Source organism: Phyllostomus discolor, chromosome 12 (genome assembly GCF_004126475.2).
Source record: "Phyllostomus discolor isolate MPI-MPIP mPhyDis1 chromosome 12, mPhyDis1.pri.v3, whole genome shotgun sequence".
Lineage (NCBI taxonomy): Eukaryota > Metazoa > Chordata > Mammalia > Chiroptera > Phyllostomidae > Phyllostomus > Phyllostomus discolor.
Genome location: NC_040914.2, coordinates 73,445,020 through 73,462,498, shown reverse-complemented (window position 1 = coordinate 73,462,498; position 17,479 = coordinate 73,445,020). Strand labels below are relative to the sequence as shown.

The 17,479-nt window shown below is 49.2% G+C and overlaps 1 protein-coding gene across 1 annotated transcript in view; it reads left to right on the top strand.

The window, feature by feature from the left end:
- Positions 1-506: 506 nt before the first annotated feature.
- The window catches only part of COTL1 (coactosin like F-actin binding protein 1), a 41,303-nt gene continuing 24,330 nt past the window's right edge, over positions 507-17,479 (top strand). Inside the window, exons 1-2 of the mRNA XM_028502122.2 lie at positions 507-843; positions 1,101-1,183. Coding sequence (XP_028357923.1) covers positions 767-843; positions 1,101-1,183 — 160 coding nt within the window. The 5' untranslated portion in view covers positions 507-766. The remainder of the gene's footprint in view (positions 844-1,100; positions 1,184-17,479) is intronic.

Sequence of the window (17,479 nt, the reverse complement as noted above, 5' to 3'; positions counted from 1 at the left end):
GGAGAGGAAAGAGGGGGAAGAGGGAGGAGGGAGATGCAAGGTAGAGGAGTGAAAAGTAGGGAAGGAGAAGGGAAGGGGAAGGATGGGAGGAGGAAGACAGTGTAGAGAAGAGGAAGGAGCTGGGGATGAGGATGAAGAAAGGAAAGGAGGAGGGGAGAAAGGAGGAGGGGGACCCACAAGAAGGGGAGGGGAGGAGGAGGAAGGAGAGAGTAGAGAAGGGCAGTGGGAGGAGGAAGAGGACTTGGGGAGGAGGCAGTGGGGAAAGAAAGAGTTGGGGCAGTGGGAGAACGGGGTTGGGGTTGGGAGGAGTGGAGCGGGAGGGCGAGGGAGAAGAGAAAAGGAGGGAGGAGGGAGAGGGAGGAGCAATAAGCCCCTTCTTTAGCCCCCACTGCGAAGTTGCGCAACCCACCTGAGCTGAGATTGGCCACCAAGGAGTAGGGATGCCCCGCCCCCAAATCTAGGGGACCAATGATGAAGGGGGGGCGTGTCGGCCGCGGTTTGAGCGACGAATGGTTGGAGGGGGCCCGGGCTGTGCGGCCGGGGGGCGGTGCGGCGCGGCCTTGGTCCAGGAGCGCGCCTGGACGCTCTCGCAGCTGCCGGGGCGCTGGAGCTTGGAGCTTGCCACTCCGTGTCTCTCTAGCCGCTGTTGTCGTCCGCCGCAGCCTCTCTCTAGCTTTCCGCGCTACCCCGCAGTGCTCCGAACCCTGCGACTGGCCCAGGGCGTGCTCAGTTTCTCTGGACAGAGTGTCCCCGCGGCCCCGCGGCGATGGCCACCAAGATCGACAAAGAGGCTTGCCGGGAGGCGTACAACCTGGTGCGCGACGACAGCTCGGCCGTCATCTGGTGAGGAACTTTCCATTGCTCTCCAGGCCCCGCTTCCCGAGCTCGCGAGGGGCTGGTGCACTGAGCCGTCTTCCAGATGGGACGGATTAAGGGTCATCCTGTGCTGTCTTCCGCAGCCTTAACCCAGGACAGCGTGGAAAGCCAGCGCTGGCTTTTCCCCAGCCAGAGCATCTTTTAGATTGTCCTGCTGGAAGCTCGGCACCATGCAGCTACCAACGCTGATGTGTGTGTGTGTTTTTTCTTCTCCCAATCCAAAGGGTGACTTTTAAATATGACGGCTCCACCATCGTCCCAGGCGAGCAGGGAGAGGAATATCAGGACTTCATCCAACAGTGCACAGGTAGGAGACATGCCCTTTGGGGGAATTCCTGAATTTTTGGGAAATTGTCTACCTCTTGGGGAGGAGCCTGTCGCCACCTTTTGTGCCTCTGACCCTGGAGGAACCAGTTTTGAGCATTTTAAAGCCTCATAAAGCCTTCTCCCTTCTGGACATTCAGAACAACCAGAAGTGACTTCCTGGCTTTTTGTTTCTCATTAGCTTTTCCAGGCGGGACAGCTCCTTTGCCCCCTGCGGATCACTGGTTTTCCACAGTGAACTCACAAGGTTCCAAATGCCAGTGTTCAGCCCTCCAACCTTCTTGCCCTTTGGTCTGTCAGTGAGCCAAGATAAAAATCCTGGAGCTTACTGCAAGAGAAACAAATGATCAGCTGCATCCTCCTTCCAGCCATAATCATGTCAGTGTTCCATATACATATTATTTGAAGAATATAGAACCAGGTGTGAAAGAGTACGCTCCATATGATCCCATTTGTGTGAAGCTGTAGAAAAGGCAATGCAAATCTGTGGTGTGGAAAGTCAGAATAGTGGTCATAGTTTGGAGTAGATAGCCACTGACATGGCTGGGGGCACATGGAAGGCTGGGGTGGGGGTGGAAAGGTCCTGTATTTTCATCCGGGGGGGTATTACACAAGTGTGCACATATGTAAGAAATCATTAAGCAAAATACTTAAGATGTTTAAACTCTGTGCACTTTCCTGGTGTGTGTTGAACCATTAAAAGGAAAGAGCACGTGGTATGTATAACCATAAACCCCTCAAAAGAAGCAAAGGCAAAGCATTGCTGGTGATAGGACCTTTAAAAGCTGAGTTTGGCGAGCGGGTTCTCTCTGGCCTCTGCTCTCTACCTTGGAAACAGATATATTCAGACAAAGACAGTGCAGCCTGAAGGTTTGGGTGGGGACTCCGAGTCAGCCTGGTGGGTGGGTTTGAATCCCCAAGTGGCCATTTCCTAGCTGTGTGGCTCAGGGCAAGTCGCTTCACCTCTCAGCCCCTCAGTTTCCTCACCTGTAATCTTGGAGGGCTGTTATAAGTGAGTCGGTGTGTGCCAAATGCTCAGGACCGTGTCCATGCAAATTACACGGTTATTTGTGAAATAAATAAAAGTACAAAATTGTGCCAAGAACCACATGGCTGCTCCTTTCCTTAACTGCTCCCTTAATCAAACGATATTTTGCATTTAATCTAATTCAAAGAATATTTATGAAGTATATGCTATATATGCTATATGCTATAGGGTGGCACTGGGGTTTTTTAAAAAAATGCTTTTCTGACTAAAATGTCTCCCTGAGAGCTGCCTCTAGACATTCACTCATTGCTTTTGTAAAGGATTCATTTCTAATACCAGTTGCATAAAATGCTCTGACAACTCACATTTCATAAGGCGCACAGGGCCTCTTGTGGAGAGGTGGTGGGATTGGGATTTGGGCCCAGGACCCTGGCTCCGGACTTCTATCCTCCCACCACCCTGGTGAATGCTTTTGCAAGTGGAATAAGTGCAAGCTCTTGACTTTTCCCATATTTTCCCCATAATTTGGAGATTCAGCAGTATTTTTTGCCTTGCCGGCTCTGAAGCTTTGTCTCACAGGCCAGCTTCCCTCCTCCCTGAACTTGAGGACAGTCAAGTAGCAATTTCTTTCCTCTCGTTGGCCATCCATCACCCCACCCCCCATCAGAATGGGTTCCACCTCTGAAGCTATTGTTTCCTCCACCAAGTAGGAGAAGGTGACCTGGGGAAGACAGACCATCCGGTCAGTGGATTCCTAAGAGACGCTCCTGGGCGGTGGGCCTGCAGGGCTGGAAAGGCTTGCTTGGGTCAGAGAACACTTCCTTCCTCCCTTGGGCTTTGTGGTTTTCTACTCTGACCCTTCCCCCAAGCAGGGGGATGGGAGTGGGGAGTGTCTGGCCGGGGGAGCTAAAAATGCTTTCCCTGCTGCTTGTTGATCTTATGAATGGACCATGGAATCTGAAGGCTCCGTCTGCTTTGGCTGGAAGGCTGCCTTCCTTCCTCACCCATCTGTTGGACAAATATATAGGCGAGTATGGGTTCTGTGTCTGCTCTTGTTCCTCTTGGAGAAGCGTGTTCCCTCCCACTGTTGTGTCCTCATAACCCAGTGACAAAGGAATTGGAACACCAACTAGGAACTTTATACCTCGGTCGCTGCACTTGGCATGCCTTGCTACTGAGATTTGTTGCCCTTCCACAGATGTGTAGACCAAGGCCTAGAGAGATTAAGTGACTCGCCCGAGATCACACAGCTAACCTGGCTCCAAGGCCCATGCTCCTGGCCTCTTCGCTCTAAGGAAGTGGTTTAGATTCTCATCTCCAAGCCATGAGGCTTCCTAAGTGGTACAGCAGGTTCTCATTGGGGCTTGTGTGATTGCTTGCAGTTACAAAAGACATGTTTACCCACTTTTGCGATGCAGGGAGGGCTCTTTGTGGCCCTAAGTAGACTTCCTGTTTCCAAACATCTCACAAGGCGCACAAAGGATGGGGAAGTCTGGAAAGCATACCCAGCCTCTGTCTCCATGGCTCCGGGACTGTAGGGGTAGGAGTAGGGGATTTCTGCCCGGGCTCTCTCCCCTCCCTGACAGTCCCTCCTGGGCCATTATCTCTCAAACACCCCCCTTCTCCTTCCCTTCCTCCTCTGGCTACTGACTTCCTTCTTCCGTCCTTCCCCACCCAGCATTTTCTAGGATAGAATATACCTGTCCCGCCTCCTGCTCTCATTGCTCCTTAGCTCCCAGCCTGCTCTCTCCTTGTCCATTGCAGCTGTTTCCTGGAAGGCTACTGATCTGGAAAGTGGCTGGGCCCTCCTCTGCTCTGCTGACAGGATTTGGACCCTCTGTGGCCCCGCCCTGGCTTTGCTGGAGTGTAGGCGCACCTGGCCCCTCCTGTGCCAGTTGTTCCAACACCATGTCTACTTTTGCTTCTGCCCTATGCTTCAGTCTGTGTGGGTGGTCAGTGGTCAGAGATCTTTCAGGTCCTGTGAGAGAAGCCCTATGCAAATTAGCTTAAGCCAAAACCCCCCACAAAAAAGTAAAAACACCCCCCCCCCCACACACAAAACTTGTCTGTAGCTTCTGTGGTTGGAAAGCCCAGGGGAAGTGCTAGCTGCAGGTGAGGTTGCCTGAACTCAGGCCCCTCTCCTCCTCCTCCCAGCTCTGCCTTCCTCTTTTATTGCCCTTCTTGCAGTCAGGAGCCTAGTTTTTCCCTGAGTGGTGATACAGATGGCCGCCAGCTGCCCCAGCTTCCAGGCCATCCCAACGGGGGAAGAGAGCCGCTTTGCCAATGATTTCAGAAGTCTCCAGGCTGACAAACTCTCCTTGGCATGGCTGGGTTCCTGTGCCCATCCTGAGCCAACCCCTGGGACTCTGGCTGGCTAGGCTTGGATCAGTGCCCACCCCTGGAGTGGGTGAGGGGCAGCCCCACCCAACACCAAAATCAGGAGACAGAGTGGGGGAGAGTGGTGTCCTAAGGGAAGGTCAGGGTGGTAGGTGCGTACTGCTTCTAGAAGAGGGGCAAACCGAAAGCAAGTCTATTGCCCCTCACCCCACCATTTTATTGCAAGTCTCTTAGCCCTTGCTCTTTCTTATCTTATGTTCACTCTACCCTCCCCACCTCCCATTGCTGGGTTAACTCTAACACAAATCTCCAATCAAGTCACTCCTCTGCTCATTAAGCTTCTATGACTCCTTTCTGCCCATTGAAGTAAAGCAGGCTGTCTGATTGCTGTTCCAACCAGTTTGTCTCAACCCATATCTCCTGCCCAATAGCTCCCCACACCCTTCTGTGTGCACCCGCAGCCTCAGACTAACACTCCCAGCCTCCAGGACTTCAATTTTGGAGATTCCCTCCAGGTGGAATTCTTCTTCTCCAGCTCAGCCCAACTAAACAGGATTCAGCCACCTACCCAGTCCAGGGTGAGCCCTTTTATTTCAACAGCCAGGACACTTTGTGGTCAGAAAAGCTCTAGTTTCACATCCCAGCTCTGCTTCTTGCAGGCTGTGTGTGGTCTTGGGCCAGGACATCCCTTCCTCTGTGCATCGGTTTGCTGGCCTGTAAAATGGGGATCCTGACAGTCCTTGTCTCTGAGGGTGGCTGGGAGGGCTAGAAATATTACATCTAAAATGACAGCACAGGCCCCTGGTGTACATTGACTATCGTTACTGTTATTTTGTGTCACTGATTTTACTCTTACTGCTCTTATGATGACATTGTGCTTTCTCATGCCCCAGCTCAGCACACAGTAGGTGCTCCATCCTCCTAGGCTGGCTGGCATGCAGTAGGCATCAGGCCCCATGTAGGCACGCATTAGACATTTGCCCCCAGTGCACAGGCAGTGGCTGCTTAGTGCCCGGTAAGAGGTGGTTAGCATAGTGATTGAAGGTTTGGGCTGCACTGGACGGCCTGGGTTCCAATACTTGCCAGCTGTGTTATCCAGAGCGGGTGAGTGACCCACTTGGACATCCCTTCTGCTATAATGTGGTCATTAGGAGGAGTAAGGAGGCAATTCTGTGGTACCTAGGACAGAGTTATGCTCCATAAATGTTAAATACTACGGTTGTTATCTTACTGGTGGAATTTAATCAATGTTGAAGTGGTGTATGTGGTCTGAGAGCACCAGAAAGGTGGGAGGGTGAGGAGATGGTGGGGAGGAGATGGGTCAAACTGCTGGAGGGTCTCTGGTTCCTCTGACAGAGCCACCGGGAGGCAGGAGGAGCCAGCGTTCCGCTGACAGAGGTCGCAGAAAAGGAGCCATTTAGCAGACTGACTGGACACACGATCTCTCCGACTGAAGCAGAAAGGGCTTACAGACCACATACGTGTGACGAGGCAGTGGCTGGGCTACCTATGAAATCATGTTTTATTTTTGCGCCTTAATATAATACCTGTTCCTTGTAGAATATTCAGAAGCCAAGACTAAGAGAAAGGAGGAGAATAAAAATCGGATATAATTCAGATATAGCCATAGTTTCACTATGTGAAATTTGTTCACTTGTTTGCTCATTCCTTCCTTCATTCTTTTCTTCCTTTCTCCGCCCCCTTCTTATCTCCTTCCTTCCCATGGGCATGACTAGCTGCTCTGAAGGGCACTGTTTACAGGCACTGAGAACAGCAAAGCAGAGAAGGCCCCTGTCCTCATGGAGCTGATACTTTATGGTCATCACCCAGCTTTTAAAGTGACTGTTGCCTCATATAAATGTAACACTGTTTAACCGGTCCTCTATTGATGGACCCCAACGTACTCTGTTGTAAGCAGTTTTATTTTGGAAAAAATCCTGGCATCTGGGAATGAATCCAGTTTTCTGTTGATGCAAATTTTAGAGCTGATGGGTTGTGAGCGTCAGAGGTGGAGCCAGGGTGTCTTGCCTTGACTTGTACCCTTGCTGTGCTGTGTGACCTTAGGCAAATCTCTCAGATTCTCTGTTTCCTTGTCTGGAAGACGGGGATTATGATTGCAAATAATGCCCAGGTTATGGTGAGGATAAACTGACATACTACATATAAAACTTGCAGGGTGGTTCCTGGTATAGAGTCGGTGCTCGATGAATGTGGTTATTGCTAATGCAGCACCTTCTTGGAAGGTGTTGCACCTCAATGGATAGGTTGAAAGAAACTTGATGTATGGGGTGGTTACCAGAGAAGGGGTGTTCATAGAGGCTAATGTCAGCACGAAGTTTTATTTGGGGTAGATGCCCTGTGATGTTGGCCAGGCGATGATGGTCTGGGTGCAGATAATATTCCTGTGATGCTCTGGTAAGCCTGGAGTGTTCAGCTCAACCATCACTCCACACACAGAGAGGTGTGGAGGTTGATGTTTTTGTCTGTTCAGCATCCCATATTTTAGGGGAAACTTCTCCCTCTTATTTTGCAATAATCCTGCTCAGCCAATGTAGTTCCAGGATGTCTGACTGATCCTCCCCACTGGGAGGGCACATGACCAAGACCTGGACAATGAGAGTAATCTATCCGCTCTGTTAACTGATTGGTTCAGGATTGGGTCCATGTGACTCCAGTTGAGCCAGATTCATCTTTGGATAGAGTTAGTCAGAAAGAATCTATCTTTCTCTGGGGTTAAGACCTATAAGCATAAAAGGCTTAGTACTTACTGGACCCATCTGCCGTTTGGAGAGGGAACCTGTCTGAGAACTCAGGGACAGAGCCAAAGGTGGGGAATGGAGACCAGATGACATGGCTTAAACCCTTGGTTCCAGCCATTGGAGTTTTTTTTGAGCCAGCTGAATTTTTTTCCTTGAGCCAGTTTGACTGAGTTCTTTATCATTTCCATCTAAAAGAGTCCTGGCCATAGTTCCTAGGGTAGGCAGCTGGTAACAGGCTAAGAAAGGAGACTCCAGATTGGGCAAGGAATCCAAAGCCTTTCGTGTGAGAGCTGACTGAGGAAATTGGCATATTTAAGCTGGAGGAGTGATACTTCAGGGGACACGAGTGTTGCCTTCAGCTGTCTGCAGTGCTGTCATTTGAATGACATGAGCTTCTTCTACCCAGTGTGGTAGAGGAGAACCAAATAGTAAATATTTCAGGGGTAGATTTGGGGTTCACAAGCAGGAGAATTGTCCTTAAGTTAGAATGGGCTGTCCCTGGTGGTAGTGAGGCCCCCCTCGTGGAAATGATGTCAGGAGAGGTCGCTCAGCCACGTGACATAGATGTTTAAGAAAGGGATTAAAAGAGGCCCTCCTTGACTGTGCACTCGCTTCTCTCGCACAGCCCCTCCTCTGGTCTATGCTACCTCAGGAAGAGTAACAAAAGCCATTAACTTGGGCCTGGGCAATTTCCCTTTTGGATGGGAAGAGCCTGACCAGGCACTGAGAGTGGCAGTGGGATGGGTCCTAAGAAGAATGGGGGAGTGTTTACTGTTAAGGGAAAAATTACTTGTTCTGATACTTGTTGAAGAATGGTAAGGCAGACTTAATTCAGGGGGACTGTTGTGATCGGTGTAGGGACCACTGCAATGAGGTTTTGCAGTAGGGAAGAAAAATTAGGCTCAACTCAATTTGACAAGGAAAGGTGGGAATTTATACTCAAGGAGCAGGTTGGGGGGGTCAGGAGATGGAAAATTACCAAGAGGAAACATCAGGGGTAAAGGCGCTCTGGCTAAACTGACCAACCTAACACGATTCTTGCTGAAGGTAGGCCAGAGTGATCAGAAATACAGAGGATGGTGGAGAATGGAGAACATGCTTAGGTATCACAGGTGATTGATCAGATATGGAACGTGGAGGATTTTGGCTACACTGAGTTGAGGAGGATTGTTGCTAAAATCAGATAATGCAGAGACAAACACAACCACACAAGCCCACAAGTTGAAACTTCTTGAAAAAGCTCCGAAAAGCCAGCCTAGAGTTTGGTCAAGCTGAGAATCTTTGCCATGACTAAAAGAAGGGGGGTGGGATTCCATGTTCCGTGACAAATAGACGCGCTCTCCATGGCACTGCATGCATTGTACAACACACGTGCAATGGGCAGCCTGTGTATTGTGCTGCTCTGCGCTAGGATTTTTTGCCCCTGGCTTCACATACACGTATGGATTTCAGAAATTTGAGTGAGAAGGGAAGGGGAGAAATCCTCTTATGAGTCTAAGGGAATATGAGGTGAAAAGAAAGCTTTAAATCCATGGCAGTGCTTTGGACATTGTAAGGTGCTAAATAGTCTGTCAGTGGTGCATTTAACAAACATTGCTATTGCATGGGCTTTCTTCAAGGAACAATGTTGGGTTATGACTTTTACGTAGAACCCCAAAGGGCTATTGAGCCATTGCCTTCATCATTTTCTGCAACGTTCAGTCTTCCATTGCCTTCTTTCCACACACCTGTTCCTGGGAGGTCCGGAGTCCCACTGCGTGGTCTGTGTCGTAAGGTGCACAGGCTTGGGACAGCTCTTTTCTGGATTGCCTCTTGGTGACATTTGTGTCTGCTTTTGAGTTTGTACCCAGACATGCCGTGGGAAAGTTGCTAGCTGTCTATCTTCCCAGTAGGAGGGTGTCTCTTGTTCAGAAAAAGTGTTCAATTAGTTGAATTGAATTGAGTTTTTAATCCTTGAAAATCTTTAGGAGTTAACACTAACTTTTTGAAAGTATTGCTTGTGGGTTGTACAGATATTACGTCCACATGCTTACCTCCCCTCCTTTCTTTACCTCCTTATTCGGAGTCTGGCAGAAATAAGGTCTGCTTGAGTGTGGCTGGTAGGGTAATAATATGGATGTAATAATTTATAGTTTTAATTTGAACATTTCACCTAAAATGTCATATGGTGTGCTTGAGTATGATATTGTTATATTACAGAATTGCATGCTTATGATTTTGTCATAAAAGATTTTGTAATGAAAAAGCAGTGTTATTTGTGCCGGACCCAGTATTTTGATATACCCTCACACCCAGAGCATGGAATCCCACGAATAGGTCTTTGTTATCTTCTGGTTGCTAAATTTAGTGGCAATCCCTTTGTCTTTATTCCACTTTACCTCCCTCAGGAATTTGTCAGTGACCTGGACTTACTGGAGATATAATTTCCTTCCCTCTGCTCCTGCCCTGCGGAGCTTCCCTCTGCGTCTCTCATCGCTCATTCCTCGTTCTCACTTCCTTCTGCTGGTTCTCCTTTCCCTTCCTGCCCCGCCAGTGTAGGTGTGTCCCAGGGCTCCACCCCCGCTCATGGTGTTTCCTTCTCCAGGACCTTTGTTGAGTGCCTACTGTGTGCCAAGCCCTTTGCTGAATTCTGAGCGGGGCACTTTCCCTGACTCCGGTGAACGTGCAGTCCAGGCCCATGGTGGCTCTCTAAAGCAGACATCAGGTTGCACCAACTTCTCTCCCCATAAGGACTTTTTGTAACTTTCGTCCATAAGGTCCAAATGCTTAGAGATGACATGGATGCCCCTTATGGCAGGATGCTATGAGGCAAAATGGTTTCTAGTGCTTGACGTGACCAATGTCACTTTCATTTTAAGAAGTTTCTTCTAGTGACTTGAAATCATCTCAGGGTGTGTGGGCTTTGGAATATGCAGTTCCTTTTTTTTTAAGATTTTATTTATTTATTTTTAGAGAGAGAAGAAGAAAGGGATAAGACAGGGAGTGAAACATTGATGGGTGAGAGAGAAACATAGAATTGGTTGCCTCTTGCACAGGCCCAGCTGGTGACCTGGCCTGCCACCCAGGCACGCGCCCTAGCCAGGAATCAAACCAGCGACCCTTCAGTTCACAGGCCAGCACTCAATCCGCTGAGCCTCCCCAGCCATAGCGGAATATGAGTTCTTAACAAGCATGTGCTCATTGGCTACTAGCCTTCTGTGTTCCCAGAGGCTCGATATACCAAGCCCCTGTCCCATTTTGGGCTGTGGTGATCCACCATCTTGCCACTGCCCAAGTTGTCTGTAAGTTCTGTTTGGTTTAACTCTGGAGTTGTCAGGCTCTTTCTTCGGTCTCTTGGCTGTGTCCTGCTCTGGAGTTTTCCAGTGCACCTGGGGAAATTTCCCCAACAGATGATCATCAGCTACCTCCACCCCTCACGAAGGCACATCCCCAACACCTAAGGTTCTGACCTCAGGGATGACCTAATGCTAGGCAGTATGAGGATGCTGTGCATGTGTTACCTCTAACATCTTTTTTTTCCATGAGGGATATGGGTGGACTGAGTGCAATGACACCCGTAAGTGGGAGTTGTCCCCATTTTACTGATGAGAAAGCTGATGATTTCCTTAGAGAGTCAAAATTAACTGGCTTGAGATGGCACAGTAAGTGGGAAAATGGGACTTTGAACCCAGATCTGATTGAGGTTCCCAGCTTTACCCCTGTTCTGTGCTGCTCCCACCCACCTGTTTTTTTTTATCCTCACCCAAGGATATATTTGTTGATTTTAGAGAGAGGGGAAGGTGGAGAGAGAGGAACGTTGATCAGTTTTCTCCTGTATGTGCCCCGACTGGGAATTGAACCATTAGCCTTTTGGTGTATGGGACAATGCTCCAATCACCTGAGCCACCCAGCTAGGGACCCTCCCCCTTTCATATGATTTGCGGATCTGCACTGTCCTCATCCATTTTGCTTTCCTGGAGAACTTCTATATATCCATCAAAGCCCAGTGTAAATGCCCCGTCAGCTCAGATGCCTTCCTTGCCTTTGTGATGCCACCACATTGTGCAGTGCTTGTGTGTTTATCTGTTTCTTCAATTCCATGGGGAGATCCTGGACAGAGGGACTTTGTCATTATGGTCACCTTGGTGGAGAATCCTTACCTCTTATGGCTAACCAGTCCCAATCTCTTTTTGGTCAGGGGGTGTGTTGCTCCCCTGTGTGGGCCCAAGCTGTGGGCTGTAGCACTTTCAAATTTCTCAAGTTACATGCACGTGAGTATTCCTGTATCTGTTTGTCATCTGTCTTCCTGCTGGAGTGAGCTCCTGGGGTGAGGGCTGGGACAGAATCCGGGTCTGCTTGGTTCTCCGCTGTACAGTCAGCACCTAGAACAGCACCTGGCATTCTCCCCCAAGGCATTTGTTGGGTTGATGGATGTGCATACATGAGTGAACGCCAGTCCCCTGATACAGGCCCCTCCCCTAGGCTCCCTGGCTGATGTCCGCCCCCGCTGGCCTGTGGCCATGGTCTCCTGCCCAGAGCCATTGTGTGGTTGTATTCCTCACCGATTTGATTTTATGTGTTTGGCTTTTCAGATTCAGTCCAGTGGCCACAACAGGGACAGGTCCCCAGAGGCCCGTGTTTGAAGGTGCTGTGACGTCAGCATTTTGTATTTTATTTTTTCAGTCCATGTTGAAATTAACCTGCTTTAGATCCTATGTTAGTTTTGGACTTAGTTTATGGTCATCTATCTCATTTTTTTCTTGTGCACTTATTCTTATTTTATCTTCTATGCATTTGTGTAATCTTCTTTGCTGATAATAGATGATAATAATACTTTAAAAAATAATGGTGAACTCTGAACCTTTAATGTGCCAGCCATTGTGCTGGGTCATTGTATGAGTTTCCAATGGCTGCTGCGACAAATGTTCACAAATTTGGTGGCTTAAAACAACATAATCTTATCATCTTATAGCTTGGGAGGTCAGAAGCCCAAAATCAGTTTCTCAGGGCTAAGACCGAGGAGTCAGCAGGGCTGGTTCGTCCTGGAGGCTTGTGGGGAGAGTCCGTTTCCTTGCCCTTTTCGGTTTCTAGAGTAAACCGGCATCCCTTGGCTCACGGCCCCCCACCCCCCGCCCCACCATCATCCAGGTCAGCAGCGCTATCTCGGTGGTTCCGATTCTCCTACTGCCCTTTTTTCCCTTTGAAGATGCTTGTGGGTCTGCCTTTGAGATCCTCCAGGATCATCTCTCCATGTTGGGATCATGAACTGAGTTACATCTCCACAGTCCCTTTTGCCTTGCCAGTCCTGTCACTGGTTCTGGAGATCAGGGTGCGGGCATCTTTGGGGCCAGCGTTTTGCCAGCTCCTATCATCTAGTCATGATTTCATTTAATCTACACTGTAACCAGTGTGGTCGGCCCTGTTGTTACTCCCATTTCATAGACGGGAAAATCAAGGCTCAGAGACGGGAAGGCACTGGCCCAGGGTGGTGCGGAGGCTGAGCAGTGTGCCTCACCCAGTACCTGACCACCCCTCCTGACACCCTGCTGCTTTCTGACCCTTCAGCTGAAATTCTTTTGAAACAAGGAGGGAAGACCACAGGCAAGCTCTTTTTCCTGTTTTTCCAGTTTTATTGAGAAATAATTGACGTACATCATTGTATATCTTTAAGGTACAGCATGATGGTTTAATTTGCACATAGTATTGTGAAGTGATTACCATAATAGGTTCAGCTCACATTCATCATCTGATACAGATACACTAAAAAGAAAGGGAAAAATAATTTCTCCTGGTGATGAGAACTGTTAAGATCTACTCTCCTAAGAACTTTCTACACGCTCTTTTCTTGACCGCTAAGGGACAGCCCTAGGTCTGTGCCTCTGGCTGGCATCACGTTAGTGGGAATACACAGCTCAGAGGTAATTTTTCTGCCTTTGTTGAAGTGGAAATCCTGGGATGGTCTCCGGGGAGCAGCACTCTGTAATTCAAACACCTTCATCCCTCCCAGTGTGAAATACTGACTTCACTACTTTGGTCTGAAAGGATCTCCCTTGGAGTCATCTCATCTGACCTGGAAGTGGCTTTCTTCTCTTTTTGGCTGTAACTCCACTCTGGCTACAGAATGGAGCATATTGTTCATGGTTTGCAGATGAAGGAAGGTGCTGACTCAGGCAGGCCAGGGGCCCCTCTGGGTCACGCTGGGGCTTCTGGGGAGGAGTGAGAAGCACCAGCCCCTGTGTGAGCCCAGGCGCCCCGTGCCCCTGGCCTCTGCCGGCCGGACAGAGGAGGGCCTGTGTTCTGTCTTGCAGGCTGAACTGGATGCCACTGGCTCTGTTCCTGATTTGGTAAAACCTACTGCCATGTGTCTGATTCCAGGAAAGTGACCTACTCTCTTCTTTGGTGATTTGTAATTGCTCATTCATCCAACAAATTTAAAATGAGGACCTACTGTGTGTCAGGAACTCTGGGTCCTGGGAAATTAAGGGATCTAAGTCACAGAATTTACATTCTGTTGGAAGTGCAGGGACAGGTAGTAGACAAGCCAGCCAGTCAGATCATTTCAGGAGATGAGCATCATAAAGAAAACAAAATGAAACAATGGGCTACAGACCGACTGCAGGGAAGCCACCGTTAGCAAGCGTGGTCCAGGGAGGAAAGGGAGGGGATGCCAAGGAGAGGCCTGACTGAGAAGGACACAGATATGCAGGTATCTGGGTGATGAGTGGGCCCAGCAAAACCCTCAAGTCATATATATGGTAATTGTCTGGTGTCCAGAATGTATATAAAGAGCTCTTACTGCCCAACAATAACAAGACGACAACCCAATTAAAAACGGGCAAGGGATTTGAATATCCCCAAAGAAGATGTACAAATAGTCAATAAACACATGAAAATGTGCTCAGCGTCATGAGTAGTAGGGAGATGCCAATCGATCCCCAGTGAGAGAATGTGTCCAACACTCTAGGAGGCTGTAATTACTGGTGTTGGGGGGCATGTAGAGAATCGGAACCCTCTGGTCGGGGTGGAAAATGGTACAGCGGCTGTGGCAAGTCAGTTTCTGGAAAGGTGAAGCCTAGTAATTCTGCTCCTTAGTAGACACACCCTAGGGAAACGTGTCCACAGAAAATCTTGCACATGAGAGCTCACAGCAGTGTTATTTACAATAGCCCCAAACTAGAAACCCCCCAAATGTCCATCAGCTGATGAATGGATAAACAAAATGTGGTCTGTCTGCACAATGGAATATTACTCAGTCATGAAAAGGAACGAGGTACTGATTCATCCACGCTACAACATGGATGAACCTTAAAACCATCATGCTTGGTGAAAGAGGCCAGACATGAAAGGTATGGTTCCTTCACACATTGTATGGTTCCATTTACTCGAAGTCTCCAGAACAAGCAATCCATGGAGATAAAAAGCAGGTTAGTTAGTGGTTGCCAGGGGCGGGGACGGGAGGTGAGGAGTGGCGGCAAATGGGTACGGGGTCTCATTTTGGGGCGATGAAGTGCCGTGGAACTGGACGGCAATGATGGTCGCACAGCTTGTGAATGCACTAAAAACCAATGAATGGTACATGTAAAGGGTATAATTCGCAAAAGGGATGAATTTTATGGTATGTAAATAAAATCTCAATCTTTAAAATGTAAAGAGAAGGGGTGAGCAGGGGGCAGAGGTCAAGAAGGCCCGTGATACCAAGTGTACAGGGTCGGGGGTGGGGCAGGCAAGGTGCAGAGCATGGCCGGCTCCACAGGCCATGGTGAGGACTCTGGATTTTATGGAGCAGCATGCGTATTATCCCCACTACTTGTGTTCTGTGGCCTTCTAGAATTTCACCTTTGTCCTTTCTGCAGTTATTCCCTAGGTCAGCATTTTTAGTTCTGTCACTTGCCCCTCCCTGTCAGACCTGCCTGCCCTGAAGCCCCACTGCCCCCTGGCACCACATGCTCTGCATAGTCTCCATTGTGTGCACTCTCGTTTCCCCGCGCTACCATTTGCTCCGCGATAGTTACCATCATCCTTGTCAGCATCCCTGTCTGGCGTTTTTGATCACTTGTCTTGTTCTGAGGGCTTTACACCATCTACTGTTTCCGATGAGGACTGACATCCAGGTACAGCATGGTTCCCTTGGCTGTGTTTCCATCTTCCCGTCCAGCCCGGTGCAGAGCTGGTGCCGAGGATCTCTTTCATTGCCTTAATCCCCTGCGTCAGAAATGAGTACTTAAAGAAGACTTGAAGGGCCCTGGCCAGGTAGCTTAGTCGGTTAGAGCATCGTCCCAGTACCCCAAGGTTGTGGGTTCAATCCCCATTTAGAGCATGTACAAAAATTAACCAATAAATGCATAAAAAGTGGAATAACAAATCAGTGTTTCTCTCTCTCAAATCATTAAATAATAAAAGAAAAGAGGAGATTCTGTCTTGGATATTAGTGTGGGTTGATAAATAAGTGAATCAATAGAGTAAAATGAGTCAGCTGTACTTGTGTGGGCACACTCAAGGGCTGGGAATGTCATTAGCAGCCAGAGGGGTGGCAAGCTGTCTGTGCGTGTGTCCCCAGCACTCAGGGAGCCTGAGGCAGAGATGGAGAAGCCACCCTCCAGCCCAGAGAACCGAGGATCTGAGGGGGGCAGGGCAGCTGGGACAAGAACCCAGTCTGGCGGTTCCCTCGGGCTGCTCAGGGCTGGAGTGTGCTTTGCCCCCCTGCGCATCGTACTCGGCGAGGTGAGCGTGAAAGGTCAAGAACCCCCACGTAATGCAGACATTGCTGATTCTAGGAACACCCCGTTGTCGCTCTGCCCTTCCCACACGCTTTCATTTGTAACGGACAGATTTGTCCAGTCCAGTTATGTGTTACCTGTCTGCCCACCTCTGCTCTTCCCTGCAAGTGGAAGCCGCACCTTTAAAGTCCAGGAAATTTGTTTTTCAATCCTTATGTGAAGATATGTTTATTGATTTTAGAGAGGGGGACATAGAAAGAGAGAGAGAAAAAAACATCATTCTGCGAGAGAAGCATCAATCGGTCCCCTCCCGAATGTGCCCCCCCTGGGGATCGGACCCACAGCCTTTTGGTGCACGGGGCAACGCCCATCCAGCTGAGCCACGCTGCCTGGGCTGGCTTTATTCTCATAAAATGGCATCTCCCACTGAACTGAATGCAGCCAAAAACTGGGGACTGAAAAGTGGCTACAGGAGATGGAGCAAAGGCTCTTCGTCTACTCGGGAAATGTTTTTGAGCGTGGCCAGTGTGTCAGGCGCCATTGTGGGCACTCGGATACAGTCGGGACAAGGTGCCCGCTGTCCTGGAGTAGGGGTGCGCAGGCTGGAGGAGCCCTCGGGGAAGTCATTTTAAGCCTTTAAACTCTTATTTTACACACAGTAATGATAAGCTAATTTATATGCCTTCCCTGCAGCCTGTGGCAAGTCAAAAATGGAAGGGTTGGTGGAGGCAGGCGCTCTGAACTTGTCCACAGAAGCTGTTGCTTTTGTCTGTGTAGTTCTGTCAGAGTCTCACCCAAGTTGTAATATGAGCCCCCTGTGTACTTACCCTGTTAGCTGATGAACTCCAAGCCACCCTTCAAGTCCCAGGTCAAACATCACCTCCTCTGTGAAGCCTGCCCTGATCACCAAGCCCCAGGCAGAGTAAATTTCCGTCCGTCTTAATGTTCTTATTCACCCTGTGCTCTCATTGCTACGGCACTGACTACATTGTGCTCACATACTTTTTTTTTTCCAGGCTGGATTTTGTGTGCGTATGTTTATATACATGTTTTAATCCCATCCAAGGATATATCCATTGATTCCAGAGAAAGGAGGGGAGATAGAGAACCCTTGATTGGTTGCCTCCCGCATGTGCCCTGACAGGAGACAGAAGCCGCAACCTAGGTGTGTGCCCTGACCACTTTATGGGACGATGCTCCAGCCAACTTATCTGCACCCGTGGGCTAGATGGCATACTTCTGAGCACAGAGACTGTGTCTCTGGACCGCAGATTGTCGATACACATTTGTCAGATTACTAACTGTCAGCAACAGAAAACGGCAAAATTATGAAAAGCAGATGCAAGAATGCAGAGCAGCGCACACCAGGGGCATTTCCTGCGCAGGCCGCCTGACCCTGACTCCACCAGTGTCCCCAGAGTGTCTCACTGTAGACGCTGCAGGGAGGGACTCAGAGCCTCCAGCACCCGGTACGGCCTCTGATCTCCAAGTCAGAAGGT